This window comes from Meleagris gallopavo, chromosome 8 (genome assembly GCF_000146605.3).
Source record: "Meleagris gallopavo isolate NT-WF06-2002-E0010 breed Aviagen turkey brand Nicholas breeding stock chromosome 8, Turkey_5.1, whole genome shotgun sequence".
In the NCBI taxonomy this organism is placed as follows: domain Eukaryota; kingdom Metazoa; phylum Chordata; class Aves; order Galliformes; family Phasianidae; genus Meleagris; species Meleagris gallopavo.
This window is the reverse complement of record NC_015018.2, coordinates 20,231,355-20,256,097: the sequence shown is the minus strand read 5'-3', so window position 1 is coordinate 20,256,097 and position 24,743 is coordinate 20,231,355. Positions and strand designations below refer to the sequence as shown.

The window sequence follows — 24,743 nt, the reverse complement described above, 5'->3', positions numbered from 1 at the left end:
GTTTGTTTTTCAATTACCTTTGGTCGAAATTCATTTTACAAAAGGCAGCTTTGTACCCCAGCAATACTGTGTTTCCTTAAACAAAGACAAGGAGTAAAAGAATGCACACCACTCTCTTTTTCACCCTATCTGCTTTCCTTCCACTGAACTTGCTGGCTTTCCAGAGTCCACAAGAAGCTCTAAGGACAGCTCATCACCCAGCTGACAGGTAACTGTGTCCCCATGCTGACTGTTCAGCCTGAGTATAGCTAATGTTAATTCAAAGGAACACCCAAACCCAGAGTTCCCATTAGAGCAATGGCTGCAGAAAGCTGACTGAAAATAAAAATGAAAACCAGCAAGATAAGGGGACAGAGGACACCTTTCTGGTCATTTTGGCCAAGCAGATTAATTTACGTTCAATTCTTAGTACTGTAAAGATAATTTTTAATTAGGATTGCAAATATCTAATAAGAAGCATCAAAGTCAGTTGTTGGTTTCTATAATTTCAGACATGCATTTATGCAAATAAGATCAGTAATTTCGCTTATGTCCCATTTTCCCTAGAAATTACACTATCAATTGTATTTAATAAAGTATTGTAGATGAAAGTTCATAGAAGTTCTTCTACTGACTGTTTAGATCACTATCAATGACATTATTGAAAATCAATAAATAGATGTCATTTCTTGATTAAAGAAAGAATTTCAATTCAGCAGTATAACACTTAAGTTTTGAAACTAATTATACACTAGTAAACAAAAACACTCTTTGTCTAAGTAGTAGTAGAAGATACAGTAATGTAATATTTGCAAAGACAATTTGATTTGTAATCACCAAATTATCTGAGGACTAGCATATAGACAAACAGTAGCTTTTCCCCTTTGTATAATGCTTCCAAATCTAAACATTTTCATTTCACTTTCCTAAACAGTCTTTAGGATTATGCTCAGATCTGTCCCAACATTTGAACAGCACATTCCTCAATGAAAGTCTAATGTTCACTATAAACATCGAGCACCTCTGCCCTGTACCCATGTACAACTTGTCAGCATACAGGTGTAACACCATTAATGTCAATAAATTCATAATAATTATGTATTTACAAGAAATCTTTCTATCTCACTAATTGTATTATTTCAGAACAAGATGACAATGTTTTTGCATGGGGATGAGCAACTTGGTGGCTATACGTTCTGTACTTAAGCCCTAACAACTAAGGGGCTGACATTTTAAGGTCCTTTAAGCAGCAAGTTGCACATTGCCTCAAACAAAACAGCCTCCTTCAACAATGACAGATAGTAGAGTAACCAATAACTGAGAATTGCTATAAAGGAAGGGAAGAAGCTCAAGAGGCAATCACCCCCCAAAATACTTAATGCGCGGTAGGGAAAAGGGGAGTTGTTTTGTGCTGCTGTTGGCATGAGCCTAAGTTGTCATCCAGCTTCAGAAATATTGTGGGTGTGCAGACATCATAAGTACTATGATTTAAGAAGTTGTGTGAGTTCCAAAATTTACTCAAATGAAATCACTGAGATTTTTTTTTTTTTAATCCAGATCACAATCGTTCCAGCAGAGGAAGGTAAATTTCTTCTTGGACTAACTTTGCTTAGCTCATTTCCCAGTGGCAAAGATAATAGATCACATGGGGGTTAAGTAGTTCTAAATTTCTTAGCTTTAGCTGCATACAGAAGATTAAAATCACAAACAGAAGACAATTTTTTAAGCTTATATACCTTAAAACCTGATTTTATTCAACTCTCCAAAGTTTTAAGAACAAAAATAACAGGCTTCACAGAACAATTAATATAGCTTCTGCATTCTTAGTAAGGCAGAAAACAGTGCTTTGTATGGCATTTTCCATTCCTGCTTTGCAAAACTCCCAGCTCTACAAGAAATGTTTCTATGTATTACATAGCAGAAGTATTTGGTTTTGGTTTTCAAATAAAAATAACTCAAAGTTCAATCATAGCTTCCCATCTTCACAATTAGTTTTACTATCACAACTGCCAACTGAAATGCCCACGTTAAAACAAATGCACTCTGAGACCACAATTCCTGTCAAACAACAGCAATGGAATATGTAGGACTTGCACCCACATGCAGCCAGCTTTCCCCTTCAGTCATGTCCTTAATAATAAGGAGCATTTCTCCCATGATTTCCTATAACACATGCCTCATTTTCATGTAGACACATATTCTAACCGTGACTACAGAAACTCTGCAAAAACATCTCAGCATTAAATGTGTAAAATTAAATGAGAGCACAAGTAGCCTTACTGATTCCAAAGCCTGACACTAGAAGTCAAAATCTTAAAACACGTGCGCCTTCTGTGTTACAAGTTTTCCGTTCTTCACATATATCAATTACTTTTTTAGTGTATATGAAGACCAAATGTCTGCAGCTATCAATAATATACTGTCTGTATAAATCATATGGTAAAAAAGAAAAAAAAAGTTAGTAAATTAATCCTAATGCCTGTGACTAATACAGCATTCTAAGCAAAAATATAAATTTCCATGTAGTTAAACAAACGTTTCTGTGGATATGTTTGTTGCAGATTTCCATTTATGACAAAAGTTTCCATTATAATCTATGCTGCATTCAGATTACAGATATTTAGCTATCACAATTATTGTACGCAATAAATATAAGAGAATATTCAACATAATAATATCAGATTTTATGTATTAGGTACTTACTGTTAAGGGCCATAATATTATCCGTTCCTGGATGATGGAAGTTTATTCCCATACGCCCTGTAATACAAATAGAAGCTATTTTTAATGTTTTTATTTCAAAACTGAATGCAATTTATTAACATGAAAAATTCCTGAAGATGTTGAACAGTCAGGGTAGCCAAAGCCTCCATCTACTGCAGATAACCCCTCAAGAGCACACTTTTAAGATATTTAACACTGTAGAACCTCCAACATTATGTTCTTAAAATACAGAAAAGTCACAGAACAGTGAGAAGTATTTATTTAACATACTCCTTTGCTTTGTACTAGATACGTATTATATTTACTCTTTCAAAATAAGGTCTCAATGCTCAGCCTTCTACTTGCTGTACTTTATTATAGGCTTCAAATGAAAACAGCAGTACATAAACACTCTTTACTTAGTAAAAAATAAGTCTCAATTTTCCATACTACCTGTGACATCAGGAACAGATCACTGGTGGCTGGAAAGCTTATATTGCAACCTGCTATTACTCACTGTTTGAGATAAGATACTGTGTTGGACAAAGCTTTGTTCTGGCAGAGTACAGAAACTCAGCTGCACTCTGAAAAGCATTTTTGACCCATAACATGGAGCCATGACATACAGCAGGTTCATCAAGAAATCCAAATGTACTCTGCTGGTGACAAGAGTCCCATAAGAGAGAGGCAAAATAGTACTAACTTTAACAGTTTAAAGACTGGCTTAAGAAGATTTTCATTGACTATAGGAATTGGGGATGGGAAACAATTCAGATATTTATCTTGTTTAGAGGAGAATTAGATCACAAAATTCTATTTTTACTGTCAGAAAAATAAATGAGCTAACTTGATAAATATTAAGTAGTATTAGAAACTAAGACCAATCTTAAGTGAGCTGAAGCATTAAAAATATACTCTGAAGAAACTTGGTAACAGGTATTACTACAGTAACCACTCACCATCACCACTGCAATTAGGAAAATATAATTGATTTAGTCATTGGTTGGAAAAGGATTTAAAAGGTTATTACAGTCCTGTAGAAAACTATTTCCAATATTTCCATTACAGACGTTAGTAACCTACAAGCCTTGTAATTGTTTTTATGTGCTCTGTGTATCTTTAGATTTGTGGGTAAGTTTAGGAGCCAAAGAAGCAGAAGGCTTACATTTATTCACTGAGTTGGTACTCAACTATAGGAGTTTAAGATTGCTAACTAAACCAGCAATACAAACCAGGAAGTTCCTCTGGTGCAAAATCTTTTCTCTACTACTACAAAATCAAGTTCTAACAAAACGCTTTGACAAAACAGAACTAAGGCAGATCTTCTACAATGTTTTTAGCTCTATCGGTATGTTAAAGCTTTCTATTTCAGGTCACAGAGACTGCTGTATTGTAATTAATACTCTTTCTGAACAGATGTAACACAAAGTTTCAATTCAATTCTGAAACTAGAGTCGCAAGCAATTTAAGAAAAGCAAATCTTCACGTTATAATTTTCTCATTCTTTTACAACGAAGTCCCCCACAATAAGAGTATAGTGAAGGAAATGGCACCTGCAGAAAGGAGTGGGAGAAAAGGGAGGCAAATAAAATTTCCAATTTACTTTCCAGCTCCTTGAGCAAAGCTTCTTAAAGAGATCTTCATTAACTACTTCAGATTTTCTCATTACAGACCTAATCTTTTATAGTTCACAATATATATTCACATTAATCTGGCATTGCAGAAACATTAAAGCTGCTGTTAGTTCAGTTAGTATAAGCCTGTGCTAAAATATTTCAGAAATCTTGCCAGAGTAATTCCTTTTGATTAGCAGCATACTGAATAAGCATGAGGTTACAAGTATATTTTTATTATTATTATGAGAAAAGGCGTACATAATAACCTACACTTTTAAATTAAGTCTTGTAATGGAATAAAGATGACTGCTATGAAAAAAAGAGAGTAGAAATCACATGCATAATGCCTGGACAAGTTCTCAATCCTCCCTTGCTGAAGCTGAAATTCTGCTGTTTTCCCAGCTTCAGAAATAGGATCGTATCTGTGACATCTGGGTTTGGTTTTTTCTTCCCTCCAGGCAGTCACTGGACCAGGTGCTGCTTGTGTGACATTTTGTCACCTGCCCTTGGCCTGCTATTTTTAAACTGTTCTTGTCAGCTATCTTTTAAGAGGAGCAGAAAATACAGAGCAGCACAAGCAGAAGGGCATGTTCACATACTGAGCTAAGCAGTAGTAGGGATAGTTCTATGCATCTTCAAAGGACCTCTAGTGCAAGTCTACAGAGATGTATTAATGGAACACTGTCCAAACTCAGTTGTATTAAAACCATTCAAAATGGACAGGTAGTACACCAATCATAAGACAAAACTGTAACTGATAGATGGCCTTCCATATATTAATGATATATTTTTAACATTGTTACTGTCTGAAGCGAAGAAGTCACATGCAGATTACAAAACTGTATAATTACCCAAAGAACAAGAAGAGAGCACAAAAGGTGCAAAAGAACTGAAATACAATTAGAAACATACACTCTCAATGAAATATTTGGGTTAAACATAGAAATTACTCTCAGGAAACTACTTTAGGAAAGCACATGTATGCTATCTGGACTTTTACTAAGTCTATAGAAGCACGTATTTCTGATTTTACTTTTTGTATTGAGCACTTGGATAAAGTTTCTACTTTTCAAGAATCTGAAGGAAAAGAAGTGAAATGCAGAGAAGACAGAGCACAGAAGTTAGGTACTCCAGCAGTTCAAAGTCATAAATAAGAGCCCTTTCCATAACAACTACCCTACTACTTGCACTCAGTGTGCACCTGCCATTTTCAATTTACTTGTCTTGGTTTCATAGCTATCTGCTTAATATATATTCAATTATACACTTTTATAACCATACTTTCTATCACTGCAGTTAGATGTCAATAACAATCACTCTTACATAAGTCCTTCCAATTTAAAAAATATTTTTAAAAAATATATTAATAATAATTGAATCCAGTTGCAGTAGTAGTAAAGCAGTTCTTGACTTCTTGCTCTTCTAACATTTTAGAGCATAATTTTTATATCACAGACTAGTATTTTTTGCATGTCTTCTTATGTCAATAAATTCCTTAAATTCTTGTTCCAAGCAGCATTTGGAGAGACTTTTCTGGCTGCACTTCTTAAGTTCTCTGCTGCATGCCCAATATGCTTATTTATGGCAGAGAGCCCAATTCCTTTCTCAGAGCACATCTCAACAATATGCACTGTCTTTTCTGTATTATGCAGGAAATAAGAAGGTGCTGCCTTTGATAGACAAAATTACTTTACATTAAACATTTAAATTCAATATCTTGTTATTTTAATGCGTTAATTTTCAAAGGCATTTCAGAACTCTCTCTCTACTTTGTCACTTACAATGATCACTTTAAACTGGAGGAAATGTTTTCATTGAAGATGAATTTAATTCTAAGTAAGGAAATACGTTTAAGCTCTTGAGTACAATTGTTGCCTCCCAATTTATACAAATAATTTCTTTTTATGTGCTCCAAATTAATTTCATTGCAAAAGTACCAAAGACATATTTTGTTTGACTTCATCTACCCAAACTTAATACTTGAGCTAGAAGTTTCAGATTCCTTACTTAATTTGTTCTTCCACTACCCTTCTATATGCAATATCTTGATAACTGATTGAAATAATGCTGTGTCACCAAAATAATTTACATCTAACTTATTAAATCCTGAAATACTTCTGATATGCAAGGTCCTTGTTCTTTCTTGGAAAACATTGTTAACAACTACAAATAGAAGAGACTATCTCTACTCACAACTTCAATAATATTTGTGTTTTTTTTGTATGCTTTTGCATAGAATGTCATCCCTGCTGTTTAACTTCATCCCATTCTCTACATAAAAACATAAGGATTTTGAAACAGTTCCAAGATCTTTCCAATAATTTAAAGTATAACTTTCACAAACATGTCCTTTTTTTTGTTTTTATTACCTAGATAGGTCTGAATTACATTAACAGTTTTGAGAAAGAATGTTGTTCCAGAAGTAGTAAATATGTATATCAGGCATGGTTTTTACCACTATTAACTCTTTCTTTTTTTTTTTCCAGTGTCCAGAGCCAAGTCTGCCTATAGAGGTTTCCTCATTCTCAATTCTAAAATTCGCTACTCTTAGAAGACAGTCAAACTCATGAGCATGATCTTTACAACTGTGTAAATCTGATCTTTCATCATTATATTATTTTCCTAATATATTTTTCTAAAATAAACACCAGTGATTAAGTTACAGTTCTGGAAGTATTTCACTTCTTGAATTGCATTCATTTTCTCTTCCTAAATGTGTTATGTTTTTTTGAATTTTGAAATCCTAATTAACTCCTGGATGTGCACGTTCACTTGGTGAAGAATTAAGATTATAGTTATCTATTTTCATCATTTTGATATTACAGACAACATTCCAAGAAGTAATGTTTACAGTTAGTTATACATTGAGTAAGACTTTTTGCACTGTTATACCTCATGGGTTTTGCCAAGATCAGCCACTTACACAAAATTTAGCAGTTGGTATTTGGCATGAGATTTGTTACCAAATAACAAAGCCAGCCTGCTTTTAACTGGTCCTGAACTCACTGAGATTATGAACTTCTCAGTTCTTAAGATCATTGTTGATATCAGTCACAAGTTTTCACTACAGACTCCAGTGGCAATGCCAAATGAAACTGTCAGCAGGACAAGGTCAACTATACTTCCTTAATAATAATACTTCTTTTATTGTTCTTCTCTCTTCTATCATATGATTTCAAAGTTGGTGCCAAGATAAGGCATTACAAAACTGCAATAGTTATTTGGAAAGACAGATAGCAAGTAGGGTAGAGCAAAGTTTAAATATAGAAGTTCAAAAATCAAAGCAAGATCAATATTCCTCCTCAGACTCCTGAAACAAGATTAGACCAGTGAATGCATGTGAGTCAAAATATTTTGCAGCATGCACAAGCACAGCTTGCTTAACCATGAATCACAAGAGGTCAAGGAGCGTGAAATGTGTGCATGTGTATGTAAGAGTGTAAATCCGGCTAGACTTCTGACTATTCTCTCCCCTTCTCCAGCCCAAACTATAGACATCTGGCAACAATGCTGCACTAACTCAAATAAAGGTGACCAGAACAATTTTAAAAGCATTAACTATGTAAGCAAGGGTCTGTATAGAGAGTTATAAAGGGTAACTCCATGAAGAAGTTTCAGGGGTTTGGTCGTTGGTTTTGTCTTTGCTTTTTAAAGTGTACTTACAATTTGTTCACATCTATAATTTAAACACCTACTTGAGAATCAGGTACCCTTTAAACATTAACATAAGCAGCAGAACAAGAATACTACTGTATGCCAGAACAAAAAAAAATTGAGATTACTGTGTTCACACACTGTATAATTTTTCTGTACAGATACATACTGCAGCAAAGCTAACAGAAGTGTCTAATTAACAGCTATGAATCAGGAACAAAGCTTGCTATACAGCTATCAGTAGTAAAACTTGCTGATACTAGCTTCTTACCACTGACTAAGCAAGTCTATGCCATCAGAAGAGAAAGATATCTATAAAATAAAACAGCATATACATGACAATGACATGCATTCTTCCTAAATGAAATGTATGGCTCCAATAAAACACCAAGGTCAGTGGTGCAAACATTTTTAGCTTCAAAAAACAGCTATTGAACATAAAAAAGAAACCTGACTTTACCTATGAGGCACAGACAAGGACATATACATATATACACCTATTCTACCTATAGCTTTAGAAATGCACTCAAAAATTGGTGTTCTTATTGGGCAGCCTTGCAGGAATAAAAATCGATTGCTATTAAAGCAGACCTCTTATCAGCAGACTATATTAAAACATGCAAAATACTCAAAGAAATAGAGAAGTGAAGAAAAAAATGAAAGAGGAAAATAGTTTTATAGGGTCAATTCTCAACAGTAGAATATAAAAATGGAATTAAAGGGAAGGAAAAAAAAAAACGTAAATCTATATCATCAGTTCTATTAACAAACTAAAGGGAGCAACATCCTCAGTCCTGCCCAAAACAAATTCAGCAGGTCAATGACAAGGACATGCTGGACTGCAGCAGCAAATAAAGACACATGGTTAGATTATAGAATCATTGAAGCAAGGACTAAGAAATATGTAGCCTTTAATAGTCATATTCTGTCCTGAAACAAAGATTAAAGAGGATTTTCTTGAATAAGCAGTGATTAAAAGCCAAAGGAAACACAGTATGTTTCCTTTAAAAGGATTAGCTTGGGTGGCCTCATTTTACACATAAATAGATGTGCCAACACATCTGTCTGCTCACTCTGGTTTTCATGTGCATTGACAGAAAGGTGCTCAGTGAGCATTGAGAATTTAAGAAAGGCTGTTACAGTGCACTTTTTCTATATAGAAGTGTTGCAAAAAGCTCTGAGCGGCACCATTTCTTGGACTGAGATGACAACATCTGTTCTATTTGCATGACCTTTGTGTTCAGCTGCTGACTGCAAACACAAATATGATCGTTCACCTTCACTTTTCTCAGGTCATGTGGCAACTTACTGCTTTGCTTACAAAAAGCTTATAAACAATTAGAGCAGAACAAAATCTGTTGGCATGCACTCAAGTTAACTGGAGATCAAGATGGAAAAGTAAATGCCCATTCTGTATGTATTTCAAAATTCACACATACTCTTCAAATACTGTTGTGTCAAATTCATTAACAACAATATCACTAAGTTAAACGTAAGCAGAAATCTCAAATTTTACTTTGTTTTCATATGATCTGGTGTACTTTTTAGAATGATAAACAGGTAACAACTTCAGTTTTTCATTTTGTGCAAATGTATGGGTAGCATTAATGCTGGAAACAAGATGAAGTGTTCCAACATAGATGCTACCTGTACCTCTGAACTACTGTATATTTGCATATACAACATCAAACAATCTCAGAGAAGAAACGCTATGATAGTCAGGAAGCTGCTCATTCTATTGAAACAGTACCATGTAATTAGCACATATTTTGTTATGTGTCCTTCTGCAGCTTGATATTCAGTAAAAATAGTTTCAATACAGCCTGCTCTGGAAATTCTGCTTGTACATGTGTCACCTCCAAATACTCATACTTGAAGATACATCACACCATTACTGGACAAAACCTCGAAATTTTTGCTTACTTGGAGATTTGCACATTGCAAAATTTGTCTTACTAAGAAAAAAGTCAGATATTACAGTTATTCCACCATAACAGTAAACATTAAAAACAAATGTTTCATAGGGCTATGATGTCCCTCCTCAATTTCATATTTTGATTCAGCTTCATGATCTGTGGGAGCACATGTGCATAACATATGAACAGATTAAATATTTTACTTATTTAAAAATAGAACAAAGGCAGCTGCTAGTTACTACTGATCAAAATATATTTAATAGATCAGAACGTCTCTGTGTTGCAATGCAATATTTTGACACAGATAAACATATTGCAACAGTGACATATTACACCATAGGAGAGACTTTGATGTAAGAAAGAAACGTTTTAGCCACTAATAAGTAGCAACCACTCATATATTCTGATAATACTACTAGGCAAAACTGAATTAGATAGAAGCAGGACATGTACACCAACAGGTTATGAACTATTGCAAATACGTTTTTCCTCTGTAAAAAATAAAGATCTGTGTTTCTGTATTGTATATTTTATTGGTAGCTCAGAAAAATAACACAGGCAACTCAGAGAAAAACATCTCAAAATACTGCTTCTGCCACATAGGCTGGGCCATGACTGACACAAAGCCGGATGTCCTTGGTCATACGCAGTAATTTATCTTTAACCAGAGGAACCTTATCAGTCCTTTTGCTCTACTTTTTGCCTAATTTTTCCCTCATTTTTACAAAAAGAGGGAAATCTCTTGAATATAGATGGAAAGAGGAAAAAACATTGAAAAAAAAAATTGACAGCAGAGAAAGCAGGTAAGGCAGTCCACCTGAGTGTCCTGGATGAGGAAGAAAATGAAACTTCTTTATAGAGAGTTTACAGCCTTTACACAGCTCCCAGACTAAGAAAGGACCCTACAAGCAAGGTATTCCTATCTGGCAGGAAAAGCTGGGGGTGAGGGGAGAGGAATTGGTTTCAGACAGAAAAACAGCAAGAGCTGATGCTGGAAAACTTCCAAGGCTGGGCTCAAGATAAATTGCAACATAGAAGGATAAGCTGCTAATTTATCTAAGTCCAGGAACCTCTAAGTTAGATATCAAATCTCTCTTACAGCATGAAACACCCAAAGAGAACTAAATGACCCTTGCTGGAGAGGACCAAGCAAGCCTGCCAATCAGATTGAATTTGTACTCTGTCAAGTAATTCAATATTGTGAGACCAAGGATCACTTCGTTTCTGTTGCACTAAAATCATTCAGTATTTCTCTTATTTCATAGTTGCACCGACACTAAAAAAAGCCACCAAATCACATGCCATCTCAAAGCCAAGTGGATCCTGCTTTGAGAAAAGTGACCTGCTTCAACAACCTTGAAATAAACTATTAACTTTCATGGCCTCCGGTACAAAATCTGGTCATATAGCCCTCTAAATCCAATGAAGCTTCCACTACTATAAATAAGAGGACTTCCTTTCACACTCCTGAACTTCTCCCTTACCCTCACTGAACAAAGTGGAGCACACAGAACTGACCTACCCAGAAATAACAAGAGACCAGAATCATCTCAGTCTGCTCTTCATATCAGAATCTTTCCCTGTTAACTTTCCTATCCATACTGTAATCAAGAGCCCTTGTTACATAACAATTTTTTTTTATTCAAGTGTCTGTTAAGGAGGAGGGTGGGGGCACATATGCCAAGAGGGGCTATGATCTAAGCAATCTCTCAAACTTCAGATAAATCACTGGCAATATTCCACTAATTAATAAATAGTACACAGAAAACTTTTATAAATAGGTATTTGTTGACAGCAGCAGGCTGGAATGATCCTGAAATAGCTGCACTGACTTTGTAACTCACATTAAAGGCTCTAAGACTGTATAGCTTTTGCTAGAATGAAACGTTCCCATGTTTTCCAAGGCAGAGGCTTTTGCCACTTGTCACCTCATGTCTTCCATTTAAAAACTTTAAAAGTAAATATTAAAACAACTAATAAGGTCAACTGACTTATAAGAGCTGATAGCTAAAATTGTTTGAGAAAACAAAGCTCGTTTACCAAAAGATGAACAGTTTGTGGTTCTGTTTTTTTTTTTTTAATGTAGCTTTTTATTATTATTTACTTATTTTGTGGTTGTTTTACATTCTACATATGCATGAAAACATTATGCAAAATCTAAGAAAAGATGGTCACAGATCTTAGAGGAAGGGAAGATTTTAAAGGGAAAAAAATACAAATTCACTACAAAAGACAAAAGATAAAGCAAAGAGGAAGTAGCTCTAAGAGCCAATAACTAAGATTCCAGAAGTAGCAGTTTTAATTTAGCAAAGAAGCATTCACAAAGGAATGCCTATGAGGAACTGAAAATTCAAACTGAACTACATAAACGCAGTATTCAAAAAACGTAGAGATGAAAACAAAAATGGGGCAATAGCTGGTGAAACAAGCAAATGCAAGCAAAGTTGATCAGTTATGTTCTCAAACTAAAATGTGCTGATAGTGTAAGTGGGAGAATAAGGGGAGTGTGGGATAGATAAGAATAAAGCCAAAGTGAAGTGAAATCTGAGGGAGGTGCAGAGAAGGGCAGTTGAAAACACTGTGGAGAAGGAGAAAGTTAGAGGTGCAGGGGAAGAGGCAAGACCAATTTTCACTGAAAAGATCTTGAAAATGCAATAGCAGAATGATTTTGCAGGTTTGCAGGTTTGTTTGTTATTGCTTTTTGTTTCTAAACAAAAAGGAATCAGTTAAAATAGTACAGCAGAGATACTTAACACGGGAAGAAAGCACTTGTAGGAGGGTAAAATGATCATGTCCTGAAACAGCCACTCATACAAACATTGTCAGTTGCACTGCACAGTGTGAGAACTGGAGCAGAGGGAAGTGCACACAAGGTCAAGCAAAGGCTGGAGGTTAGCAAAGTCATTCCTGCACTTGGAGGGAGGAGAAAATGAAAGCAAGGGTAAGAATTAACTACATCAATGGGAAAACAACAGCTGGGCAGAGATGGCATCAGAGATCTAATAGTAAACAAGAATTCTCCAGAAGTTACTGGCCTGGAAGAGCACTAAGTAACAAGGCAGGAAGGCTGAAACAGGTGAGCAGCACTCAGAAAATGTGTCAAGAAGAACACATTTGGAAAGTGACAGAAACTCTCCTTAGAGTAAAGGTAACAATCCTATGGCAAATGGAACAGAACAAGCTTTACAATTAGTACCCAACTCTTTTGTTTACTGCTTTGAGCGCAAGGAAAACTGTTTCTACTGCTTTCAAGTATCTTGTTAAACTGTACAGCTTCCTACACAAGTCAACAACCTCAAAGAGGTGAAAATGATTTATTTACTTACTTTCAAAAAGCTACTTTGCTTGAAAAGCAAGATGATGCTTAATAAAGCCAAGAATCTCATGTTATCTCATGCACTGAGGCAACAACAAAGCACCAACACTTACAGGGACTATCTCAGCTTCCTGATAGAATGAGTCAACAAGACCAAATACTTAAGTATTTGTACCCATTGTTATTTTATTGGCTAATATTCTTATCTAAAACAGTTTTTAAAACTGTTGTTAAGGGACAGTAATAAAGTAAAGTCCAAATTGCTTTCTATGATTTTAAAGTGTTTTTCTAGAGTAACACAATTTCTAATAGTCTTCCTCACTTTTTTCATTCTCAGGATCATACAAAAATTCAGCCTTTAAAAAAGTGAGTTTCAATTCATATATTTAAATTTATACTTAACGTAAAAACACTGTGTTGAGCTAATCAAATTAACAGAACACCATTAAATCTTCTTCATAGTAATTTTGTTGTTGATTATGAGTTTACTTCATTTTAAAATGTACACGGAAAATACCAGTCGTGGAATGTGTATAAAGCAGAAATCTCAATTTTTTTTTTTAAAAGAAGTTTCAAATTAACATGTATGTTGGAGGAATATGATCAGAATAGAGATGTGAATATTTCTTGCCATTTTAGACAGCTGAATAATAGTTAAAGACAGAAGCATGAAGGCTATAGCACAGAATAATTGAGGAAAGCACAGTTACAGAGTCTCAGCTCTTTTAACCTGAGTTTGGAATGGTGGAGGTAATTGTTGCATCAGAAAGGTATGCATATGCATAGGAAGAATTATACAAAACAATTTCTTCTCAATCAGTTCCAGTATGTTAAAGTTTGGGACTTGTTTCTAGCTCAGTGCCCCCTAGCACATAGCCTACTATTAGCCTCCGTCTTCAAAGGAAAAAAAATTAGCAGCTTGAGCAAGAATGCATTCCTGTTTTGAAACATAACCAATGAAAGATGAAGACAGAACTGTGACAGACAATTAGGATTCATTGAAATGCTTGTGCAACTTTTCACTATTCTATATCAGCTAGAAATAATTTATCTCCACTGCTGCATCTGGTAGAACAAATACAGTTCAGTCGCATAAATAAGCGAACTTTCTTAATTCTTAACAACACCTAATAGTTGTTGGTGCCTCCTAACGTTCTGAAATCCAAATCAAGATACATTTTTTAAAACCATCCTTAAATAATCATAGAGAGTAAGCTTGACGCAGTGGCACTTTCAGATCCCTGCATATTAACTGATGATCTGTAAACAACAGTAATATTAATGCTGCACAAGATTTTTCAACATAATTGGACTCAGTTGCATTACTCATACTACTCATTTTGTGAATTGAACAGTGCAATTTGGTGATGCACAAAGTTTCAGAAAAGACAGTTATTAGATATTATGATTGTGCACTTACACCAAGTGAGTACACATTTCACCTTATCTTCCCACTATAGAGATGATTATCCTAAGATGGGAAACAGAAGTATTACATAACTGACAACTCATTCATTAGCAAAAAGTTCATAGCAATACTGAAAAGCTGATTTTTGTTTAAAAACCAAGCAAGCATGGACATATGAATATTCCTAACCTGTAAAATGATTCCTCCACATTATATCAGCGAAACTCATTGGTGGGCCACTGGGAGGGTAGTGTTTACCTTTCAGAGGCTCATGATCAGTCCTTATCATATCCATTAAGGAATTTTCCAAAGAGTGCAAGTTAAAAGTGTCATAGGGCCTATTCCGGTCCTAGAAGGAAATAAAAAAAAAAAGGAAAGACTGTTAAAGACTAATCATTTTCTAGCACAGGCTCATTTCTCATTTTAGAGAACTTCAAAATGCAGTTCCACTTTTCTTTTTGATACATTCTTTTTATATTACAAAAGAAATTTATAGAGATAGGCCTCTACAGCTGTTAAAATTATACTCTTTATTTTTAACTACTGCTCTCAACAGCATAGACAGAGAAGTTTTGCAATATTTCTGAAAATACACATATGAAAAATAGTTAATTGCAAATATTAATATTTAAGTAAGTTGAAAATACAGATATGTTAATGTAATACTGGAGAAGTGGCATTACTTCAGAGTTCAGATATATTTGCTTTACAGCTTTGTCATCTGCCCTCTGTCACAGTGCTTCCATAACACAAAACAGAAGCAAGCAATGCTCAACAAACCAGCAGGTATATCTGTCCCAGAAGGTACAAAGATATTTTTCATACATCTAACACAAATCTCAGTGCTTTAAGAAGAGTACATTAGAAGTCAAAACAAAATATAAGATAGGAGATGACGTGCTTTCAGAATAGGGTACTCAAAAACCTGAGTACGGGGTTTGTATTGTTTGAATATCTCATTTGTGTTGTTTTGCTGCAGTTCATCTTCTGTTTTCATGTAATCAAAAATAATAAAAAAAATACAACGGGTCTATAAAAACAACCACTTTCAAAGTTTGTGAAAAATTTTACGGAGATTTACTGATCTCTGGTTCACTGATATTGAAAGTGCTGAACGCAGAGGGACAGCATAACAAAATGGCCCATCTTCCCATTGCAGTCAGACAGTTTTTAGAAAACATTAATTTTCTTAATTTCATCACTACCATTAAAAAGGCAAACCAAAAGTACGTAAAAGATCACAGATAGTTTACAGGGTTTTTAGTTCAGAATATTATGCTGAAATTACTAGAGTCTATTGTGCAAACTAAAATCTTCAGTATCACGTTTGTGCTCTCAAAATTCCCAGAACAGTGTTTTCCACATGCTGGTTGAAACAAGATAATACTCTTGCTTGGGAGAATAAAAATTAAAATCCTTAGACCAGAAGCAGCAGTATCCAAAGGCCTTTGACTGCTGCTTAGAAAACCAATGTTTGTATGCTATTTAAAAATGAACTTATTCACCTTCCCAAAAGGATCAATACATGTGTGTCAGTACATAGCATATGAAAGAAAATTTATGCCCAGGAAGTCTAAAAGAAGTCTTGGGGGGCGGGTAAAAAAGAAGTGGTTTTTTTTTTTTTCCCCTCATATATCTAACGAAATACTTCACTTTGGTATAAGGCAATCCAGTATTTCACAATATGCAGTAGGTTAGAAGAATTTTATTGTATTTGTAAAATATGAGGCCAGATTGAAAATTGTGAATAAAAGAATAAAAGAATAAAATAAAAAACACCCACATTCTTGTGATATATTAAGGACTGTTAAATTGGATCTACATTACTCCTCTCAAAGTAAAAATAGTAAGAATTTTAGTCACCACTAATTGTTTCTTCTAAGTTTTTAATATTCTGTACTGTGAGGATCTCCAATGTTACTTAACCATGGTGTTTTTTAGAAGAGAAAAATACATAAGCAAACACGCAGCTTAAATCCTAAATATGGTAGAGGAAGTATTTTTCAGTCAGATCAGTCCCCTGATCTGGCTTACTACATAGAGAGCTTAGCTGGCAAAACCCAGTAGTGTCAGGAGAGTACAAAGGCAGGACTGATGTTTTTGCCACAATGATAGTTTATTCCAAATCTAAACATTTCCAAGATTACAGTCTTGGAAGTCAGGAGGAAAGAGTTCAGAAGAGGACCGAGCTACAAATTGACTTTAACTATCCTGTACTAACATGAGTGTTATATTGCAAGTATGCAGCTGCAAATCTATGGAAGGTCCTGTTGTAAAACTTCCCAGGGAGCTGTGCAAATGGACATACATGAGAAGGAAGGGGGAAAAAGATCACGGAACAAAAGGCAAGGCTATGGTATGGGGCAGATTTGTTAGAATGCAGAACCCTTCTGGCCTTAAAGAGGAGTACAAAGCTGCCACATATTTTCAAGGTGAAGTTGTGCCTACACTGAACAGAGGAAGATCAGTTCCATCAAAACACTTATACTTTCCACTGTACATCAAACTAAATCAAGTAAAGGAAATTTAGACTTCACTAATTTTTACGAGTATGTTGCATACTTAAGTATAATGCATGCTCACTACAGATTTTGTAGAGTGGGTGATAAACAAACACATTCCAACCCCAGGGGCTGCTACTTTTTTTCTTTGGAGCTTTAATTTCACTAGAAACTCATTGGTATTCAGCACATATTGCTTCATATATTCAGTAATTTCTTCCAAAAAGCCTTGTGTTCCTGCACACACAGAAAGGGTGATGTTTCCTTATTTCTCAGCAGGAACAGTTTCTCTTGGTTTTGTGAATTGATACTGTTCTGTCTCCCAGCTTTGCCTTTTGCATGGTTTCATCAGACTGCCCATGTGCTGCCAAACAATCCCAGCAATAGAAACAATCCTCAAAGGCCCCCAGCAGCACATGGAAATGCTGCAAATTGATTTGGGAATAGGATCATGATCAGAAATCAAGATATATGCTACAGAACGATAAAGCATACTAAAAAAAATCTGGAAAAGTAGTTTGATAATCCTACAAGTCTGCAAAATCTGCTGGGGCCTAAATGAGACAAAGATCTAAACTAAAGACCTAAATCATGGATAAAAGAGACCTCTAGCTACAAGGCACTGCATTTAGCTAAAAAGCAATCACCAAAAGCCAGGAGAAAATTAAGTCCAGTCTGCCAAAATTGGATTGTACTTTTGCTTTGTACAGACAACAGATCCTTCCCTGTTAGTTGCTAGTATGTATGGTAGCATATTTCAGTTCTTACAGTGCTCTCATCTTGAAAGAAGAACAGCTTAATAACAACTGAAGAAAATATGGGTTCCAGAACTTCAACTCTCAGTTTGTCTGCCACCTTTAAGTTCATCCATAGAATAGGCCTCCTCAAAGTTTGTGTTATGCAAAGCAAAAAATTATAAATGCATACGCAGGATCAAATTCTTGAAAGATCACAAAGCAAAATTGGACCTTCAGCTGAAGTTGAGTCTCAGCTTTCTACCTTTAAATATCTTCCAATTCATTGAAAATGTCACAAAATACAATGTCTACAAATTGTCTCTGTTAATTAATTAATTAAAAACACAAACAGTAACTGCCAAAAAAATACTTGCAGTGTTACAACACTAAAATAAAATGACAAAATGCAATAACTGACATCTTACACTCTTCTGCATATGTATTACACTCATCTTTAATTACACAATCATTGTAATTTTTCAGAGGTCTCCAGTCACCATCCAGCACACATAACGAACCTCGTCTAGGAATGAATCAAAACTGTCTCTGAAGGAGTCTGTTCATCCCTAGGACTGATGCTTCTGTTGCTTATTACAGGAGCTGGCTGAAGTGTAATCTGTTTGTCAGCAAGTTCCAGGATGGGAAAACACGTTCTTAAAAGATACTTCAATTATGAAGCAAAGATTACTTAGCAGTACCTGAAGTTCTCTGAAAGATGTAATTGACATGCACGTATATCCTATCATTTGAAATCAAAATTAATTTTCCCTTTTGACATATCCTGTAAAACAGCGAGCTTTGTCTTGTTGCCTTTCAACATAGAGCAAAAGCATATAAGGGCAAAACATACTCAGTACTACCCCTCAACAGAGCACTTTACTGATGAAGAGGGAGAGGTTAAGAATGGGGAAAGAGCACATCACCACAAGGACAGTGAGTACCTGCATGATAGTTGCAAACAATCTTTGGATGACAGACCACATACATATGCTTACAACACAGATGCTTTCAAAGAATTTTCCTTGTCCAAATTTATCCAAGACAGACTTGGAATTCTTAATGTAAACAATAATCATCATCATTGTTTTACTAGGCATTTCTCACAGCAGTACTGCAGTTGCTTGCATTGCAATAAGCTGCATTTTGATAACAGAGGAAGATAACTTCTTACAAGTCTCAAAGATGAATCAGTAACAGATTCAATCTTGGAAGCATGAGCTAATATGGCAAGTTCATCTCTTGATGAAAGTAAAACCAAGACACTGAGAAATGTCACATGGATTAGAAGAATTTTTATTTTTTATTTTTATTTTTTTTAAGGTCACTTTCAGGTAAGGGGAAAGGAGCAAATGGGCTCAAAAAGAAAAATCAATAAGAATTTGCAACCCTACTCTAAAGTCTATTTTGGACAGCTCAACAAAAATGCACCTTTTGAAACTCCAATAATTATGGATGACAAAGTCGAGACCAGATCAACAGCTCGTGCCTTAAGTGGTTCTAAATGGACTCTCATACAGCTTGGCTTCCTTTCAACCTCCACAGGTAGTTAGTTCGAAGTAACTAGAACTAATGAACTAATAGAGGAAATGGTCAATATATCCCACTGCAGAAACAGAGAAGACACACACTTGTGCTCCAAAAAATGACGTTGCATCTTTTTCCATTGTCTCTGCAGTGGGTTGCAGCAGAGAAGAAACTTGATATTGGTTGAACTACAGTCTGAAAAGCGTAAAGTTTTACCCTGAGAAGGCATGTCAGGAATCTGACACACGCTGCCCAAGCCCAAGCCCAAGCCTAGCTACCACTCACAGTCAAAAATCTTTAAACACTTATTTATGCATGTGATGAATTTACATCAGCATGGTCATCTGCATTTGTAACACAAACTGCGCACTGAGCTGTGAGATACAAGCAGTGTAGCTCATTAGCAGCAAAACCTCAGGTACCTATACTCTCCCAGTGACGTTTCCTTGTGTTTATATATTTCAGATAATCACTGTCTTCCTGCTATGTTTTCTGTATTTTGAACAGTAGCTCAGTTTCAGTAATTCATTTCGGTGTTCTATATCTTCCTGCTGCCCTAGATTTAGACTGCCTGCACCAGCACATGGCATGGCACAGCACAGCATGACTGCCAAGCAGCAAGATGGCCTCCACTCATAGAACTGTTCACTGTTTCTAAGGGAATACCAAGCAGTGTTTAGGCTCAGGCAGTTTCCTCACAGATTCTAGGACATCACATGCAGCATGTAGATTAGAAGAAAGAGATAAGATACTGAGGAATGGCTAAAATTCTTATGGTTTAAAAAACTCTCCTATTAATGCAAATGCCTTCACCATCATCACTGCTACGTTTTACCCTTCTGTGCCTGTGCTCAGCCAAGTTTGGATTTGGCTGCACAATGCAGCTAAGCATTGCCAACTAAAGCTGAAGTCAATGGAAGCACAGCTTTGAATAAATACAGTGTAAAATGCCAGCACTGTCTCAAACTGGGCTCGCTTACTCTATTCTAGCACCTGCAGGAGGGGTTATTGCTAAGAACACAAGGAAAACAAGTTTGTCTCACTCTAGCATTCCAATCCAAAAGGAAAAAAAAAAAAGCAAATAAAAGCAAGCACTATGGAAGTTTGGCTTGGGACATGCTCAGTCTGCTGTGATAGTATAGGTAAACGACTGCAGCTAGCAAGCTCTGAACACTTTGCTGAGTAATCATGGTCTCCTGGCAGCCTCCTCTGATGCAATCCCACCTGCACCCTCCATAGATTCAACATACAAACATAGGTACGTTCTTCAAAAGAAGTGAAATCTGAGGAATATGGCCATGTGGCAAAGTAAAATGATCACTTTGTGAAAGAATTTTAAAAAAAAAAAAACAACTGTAAATAGCAAGTGTTACTTCCTTTGCAGCTTGGCACTGGAATGTTGTCAATAACAACATGACTGACAACACAGATATGGACAGAACCAGCACAACCAGAAATTTCAGTAATTTTTTTTCCTTATACTGGACTTCATAAAAACATTAAGTAAAACCAAGCGAATAACAAGGGATAAAATGTAGGCAGGAGGGGAAAACGGGCTAAATTTGTACATGTCCATGGTAAAGAAAACTACAGCAGAGCTAATAGTACTAAGTCTTAATGAAACTTCGTTTTAATTTTACATTCTTTTTTGAACTTTCTTTCTCTGGGAAATAATAATAATAATAATAATAATAAATAATAATAATAATAACAGTGGAATGTTTCTTATGTTATCATTGTTCTTCAAACGCCCACAGAAGAAATGCAGCAACTTCTCATTTCTTTCTCTTCTTATCACCAACTACAGCACATTTTTACTTTCCTACATGTTCAGAAGTTTACTGGGCAAAAGGTGAATTTTTGCCCTTTTTTTCCCTAGCTTATTCAAAAAGATTTTAAGAAAAATGAGGAAGCTTAAAAGAAAACAATATAAAACAATATCTAATCACATACAGATTAGGGAAACATTTTAATGCCATTTGACAATGACACTTTGGACCTCTAGATAAAAGCATTTGATCATCTTCACTATGTAGCTGTTAACTGTGAAAGTTGTATAGTACATGCAAGAATTCAGACGAAATCCAAAAGCCTCGAGAACTTGACTGACTCAAGCAGCTTTTCAGAAAAAGGTAAATGACATCTACAGAAGTACCCCTCTTATAGACTCTGAGCCCTAAAATGTCACAAGGAAACTAAAAATCTTTCACTGAAATGTTTGTAATTTGCATTCCCAAAAAGCACAGAAATAGGAAGAGACAGAACAGGCTTTATACCGAATTAGAGAAACTAATCCTAGTTATATTCTTCATTTTAAAACTCATTTTCATTGCAGTAAAGATGAGATTCTTTTCGTACGCACTCAAACTGCATAGAAAAATATTCAGCCTTTACAGAAGAAAGAAAGTAAATATCTTAAATATCCAAAATATTCTGACAAGCTACTAAATATTGAATATTTGCTTGCAAACTCTGAGGAAGAAGGTAGGAATTTACCCAATCTTTTCTTAGAAGTGGTGGCTATAGGGCAGGCTAAGTCTGAGCAATTTATACCTTGGAATTATAGAGAACAGACAAAAATATAGCACTGCTGGATACAAATTAAATATATTTACCTCTTGTTCTATACTATACCGCTCATTTCTTTTAGCTACTCAGCAGAGCCTTATTAAGCAATAACCTACTTACTGCACTGTTTGAATGATCCTTTGCTGTTCTTCCAACACATTCTTTGATGATATGCTAAGCATACTTCTTACATCATCACTAATGTTATTCCTCTACCTCAAATTCAAAGACAATAAATCATTCAGCCAAATACTTAACTGTGTAACACAGTACTTCAACTAGGAAACTGTTTATTACCAGCAAATAATATAATGCACTTAAATTTTTCCAAACACATTCCTTTCTCCATTAAATAATGGCAAGTAGACAATGTGTTACAAAAGAAAAAAAAAGAAAAAAAAATCCACAAATCAGCCATTATTCTAATACCTCATTATGCTATTGTAAGGAGTGATCTGTACACAACTGTCTGAGCACTCACAGGCAGCATTCATGTTCAGCCATATTTAGTTCCATCTGATGTTTTAGATAAAAATCTGCTCATTAGTCCAGTTTAGGAATGCATCTCAAAAAGCTGATGTATCCACTTTCTATTATAGTTACAGATTCCAGCAACAAGTGGTTGTAACCACTCCAAAGTACAGGATTAAAGTAGTTACACCCAAGATGACCAGCAATTCAGAAAAACAAGCAAATGAAAAAGCGTGTCAGCAGTAGGATTTACAAGGCCATTCATTATAACCTTAAGTTATAGAAGAGACATCATTTAAGTGGTTCAATGGCACGCTGTACAAAACTTCAACCCTGATAAGTTACCTTTGGTTTTCTACCATTCTGTTCAGTAGAATTATCCCTGTATTCCACATACACTAAGGAAAGGTAAACTTTGAATTAAGAACTTCCCTTACTCACTAAAAATGAGCACAACTGAAGCGCAAACCTAAAATCACAACATCAAAGCACTACAAAAATGCAGACTGCAAATGGAGAAGGGAGTGCGGGGGATACTACAGCATAAAAGAACCCAAATGACCATACTTCACAGTCCAGACTGCATAATGCAAATGACAGTAGAGACAAAGTATAAGGAAGCTCTCAAAAGTATTTACAAAATGAGCAGTCCATCCACATTGTTACAGGATAATGAGACAAAACAGGATAGAAAAGCATGCAGGTAGTGACTGTCAGATGGCTGATCGTCTTTGCTCAGTAAAGGACTCTCAAGGATTTCTCCAAAACAGAAACAGGTTTTATTTTTCAGTAATCACCGACGTGGGATATATATTGCCAAGATTTAAAAATAATAGTAATTTAAAAAAAAGGAGCACATTACTGAAATGTTTGCAATGTTTAAGCCTTATAGCAAACAAACAAACAAACAACCCCGAAGTACTGTCTCATACCTTACACTCATTGTGCTTTTAAAAAACAGTGCAATTAAAATAATATCTAATTGTTATATTTCAAGCCAGGCTCCTGTTCCATGTCTGCTATGTTCAGGAGATAGCAGTTCAGCAAAACAACTTGTAAGTGCCAGAATTCTGGCTAGATATTTCCACCAAAAAGGAAGGAGATATTTCATCTGCTCCTGTAGGAAGTACCTTTACCTGCAGGTTTGAAGAACTACTCTTAGAGAAAAGAGAATTTTTGCCATTTCAGTCCTTTAAGGACTAAAAGGAAGAAAAAAAAAGAAAAAGGAAAAAAAAAAAAAAAGGAAAGCATAGTGGGAATACTTGTTCACTAAGAAAAGAAAAGTGAGGCCACTTACTGACAGGCCTAAAACAGGACACAAACACTCTCAATGAAAACCAGCACCAAAGAAGACAAGAAGGTGACCTTTTCAGTGTGATGTCACTTTGCATTTAGCAGGACTTAAACAAGATGTTTAACCTATTAGCTGCCATTTCACTGAATTTGCTTGTGTAAGTGGTTGTATCCTGCCATTATGTTGTTACAGCACGATTAATATGCATGACAAATTGTGACACAAGAATTAAAAACCTGCTTACGAAGAGGTACACACACAAGTCCAGGCAGTTATGCTCTTCCTAATGGAGACTGAAAATAGTTTAGGCAGCAAATGTTCTCCATCCTGGGCCTTCATCCAGGATATAACCTATTGTAGAAGCCAAAGCTGTCACAGCCATCTTCTCTTAGGGGAAAGAGGACCACAGGCTCTCTCCAGCTGTGCACTTATTTCTAACCATGAGTTGAGGACTCCTGTGTAGTCACTGAGAAATGAGGCAATCCTTTTATAATGCTGCTATTATGCTATATATATATATATATATATATATATATATATATATATATATATATAAAATCATTTAAAAGCATTCAGTGTCAACTCTGTAATGAATTTCAAAGTTATTGAAGGCTGTGTACATGCAACCAAGCCAGTGAGAAATGCATTCAAATAACTGCTAGACATTTGGATTTAATGACTTTAAATAATTTAGAATAATTGCATTAAAATAAACCAATTTTCCTAAGGATGGCAAGAGACATGTAATGATTTACTTATTTATTTTTGAGCTGAAACTAATTCAGTACAGGAGAAATTTAGTTAACACTGCTCCAAACAGTGAGAAAATCTTCAGATAAAAGCCATCCAGTTTGCATCTCTCCTATTTTAATAAGGACTGACAGGCACCTTAGCAGATTCTGTTATAAGGAAGGAACCAGGATATTCAACCACTTAACCACACTCGGGGAAACTGTAACAAGTTCAGTGTTAATAACTCAAACAACAAATGTTTTGGAACACGGCACATGGACAAAATAATTAAAGAAGTATTATGGGAATGTGATAACGTATATA

At 35.3% G+C, this 24,743-nt stretch overlaps 1 protein-coding gene across 4 annotated transcripts in view; it reads right to left on the bottom strand.

Moving 5' to 3' along the window:
• The window catches only part of CPEB3 (cytoplasmic polyadenylation element binding protein 3), a 77,585-nt gene that overhangs the window by 38,121 nt on the left and 14,721 nt on the right, over positions 1-24,743 (bottom strand). For 3 of the 4 annotated variants that reach the window (XM_010714564.3, XM_019617679.2, XM_010714563.3), the window contains exons 3-4: positions 14,782-14,941; positions 2,683-2,739 (exon numbers count right to left, since the gene is read on the bottom strand). In XM_010714564.3, coding sequence (XP_010712866.1) covers positions 2,683-2,739; positions 14,782-14,941 — 217 coding nt within the window. The remainder of the gene's footprint in view (positions 1-2,682; positions 2,740-14,781; positions 14,942-24,743) is intronic. The other variant, XM_019617680.2, reaches the window with a different exon arrangement.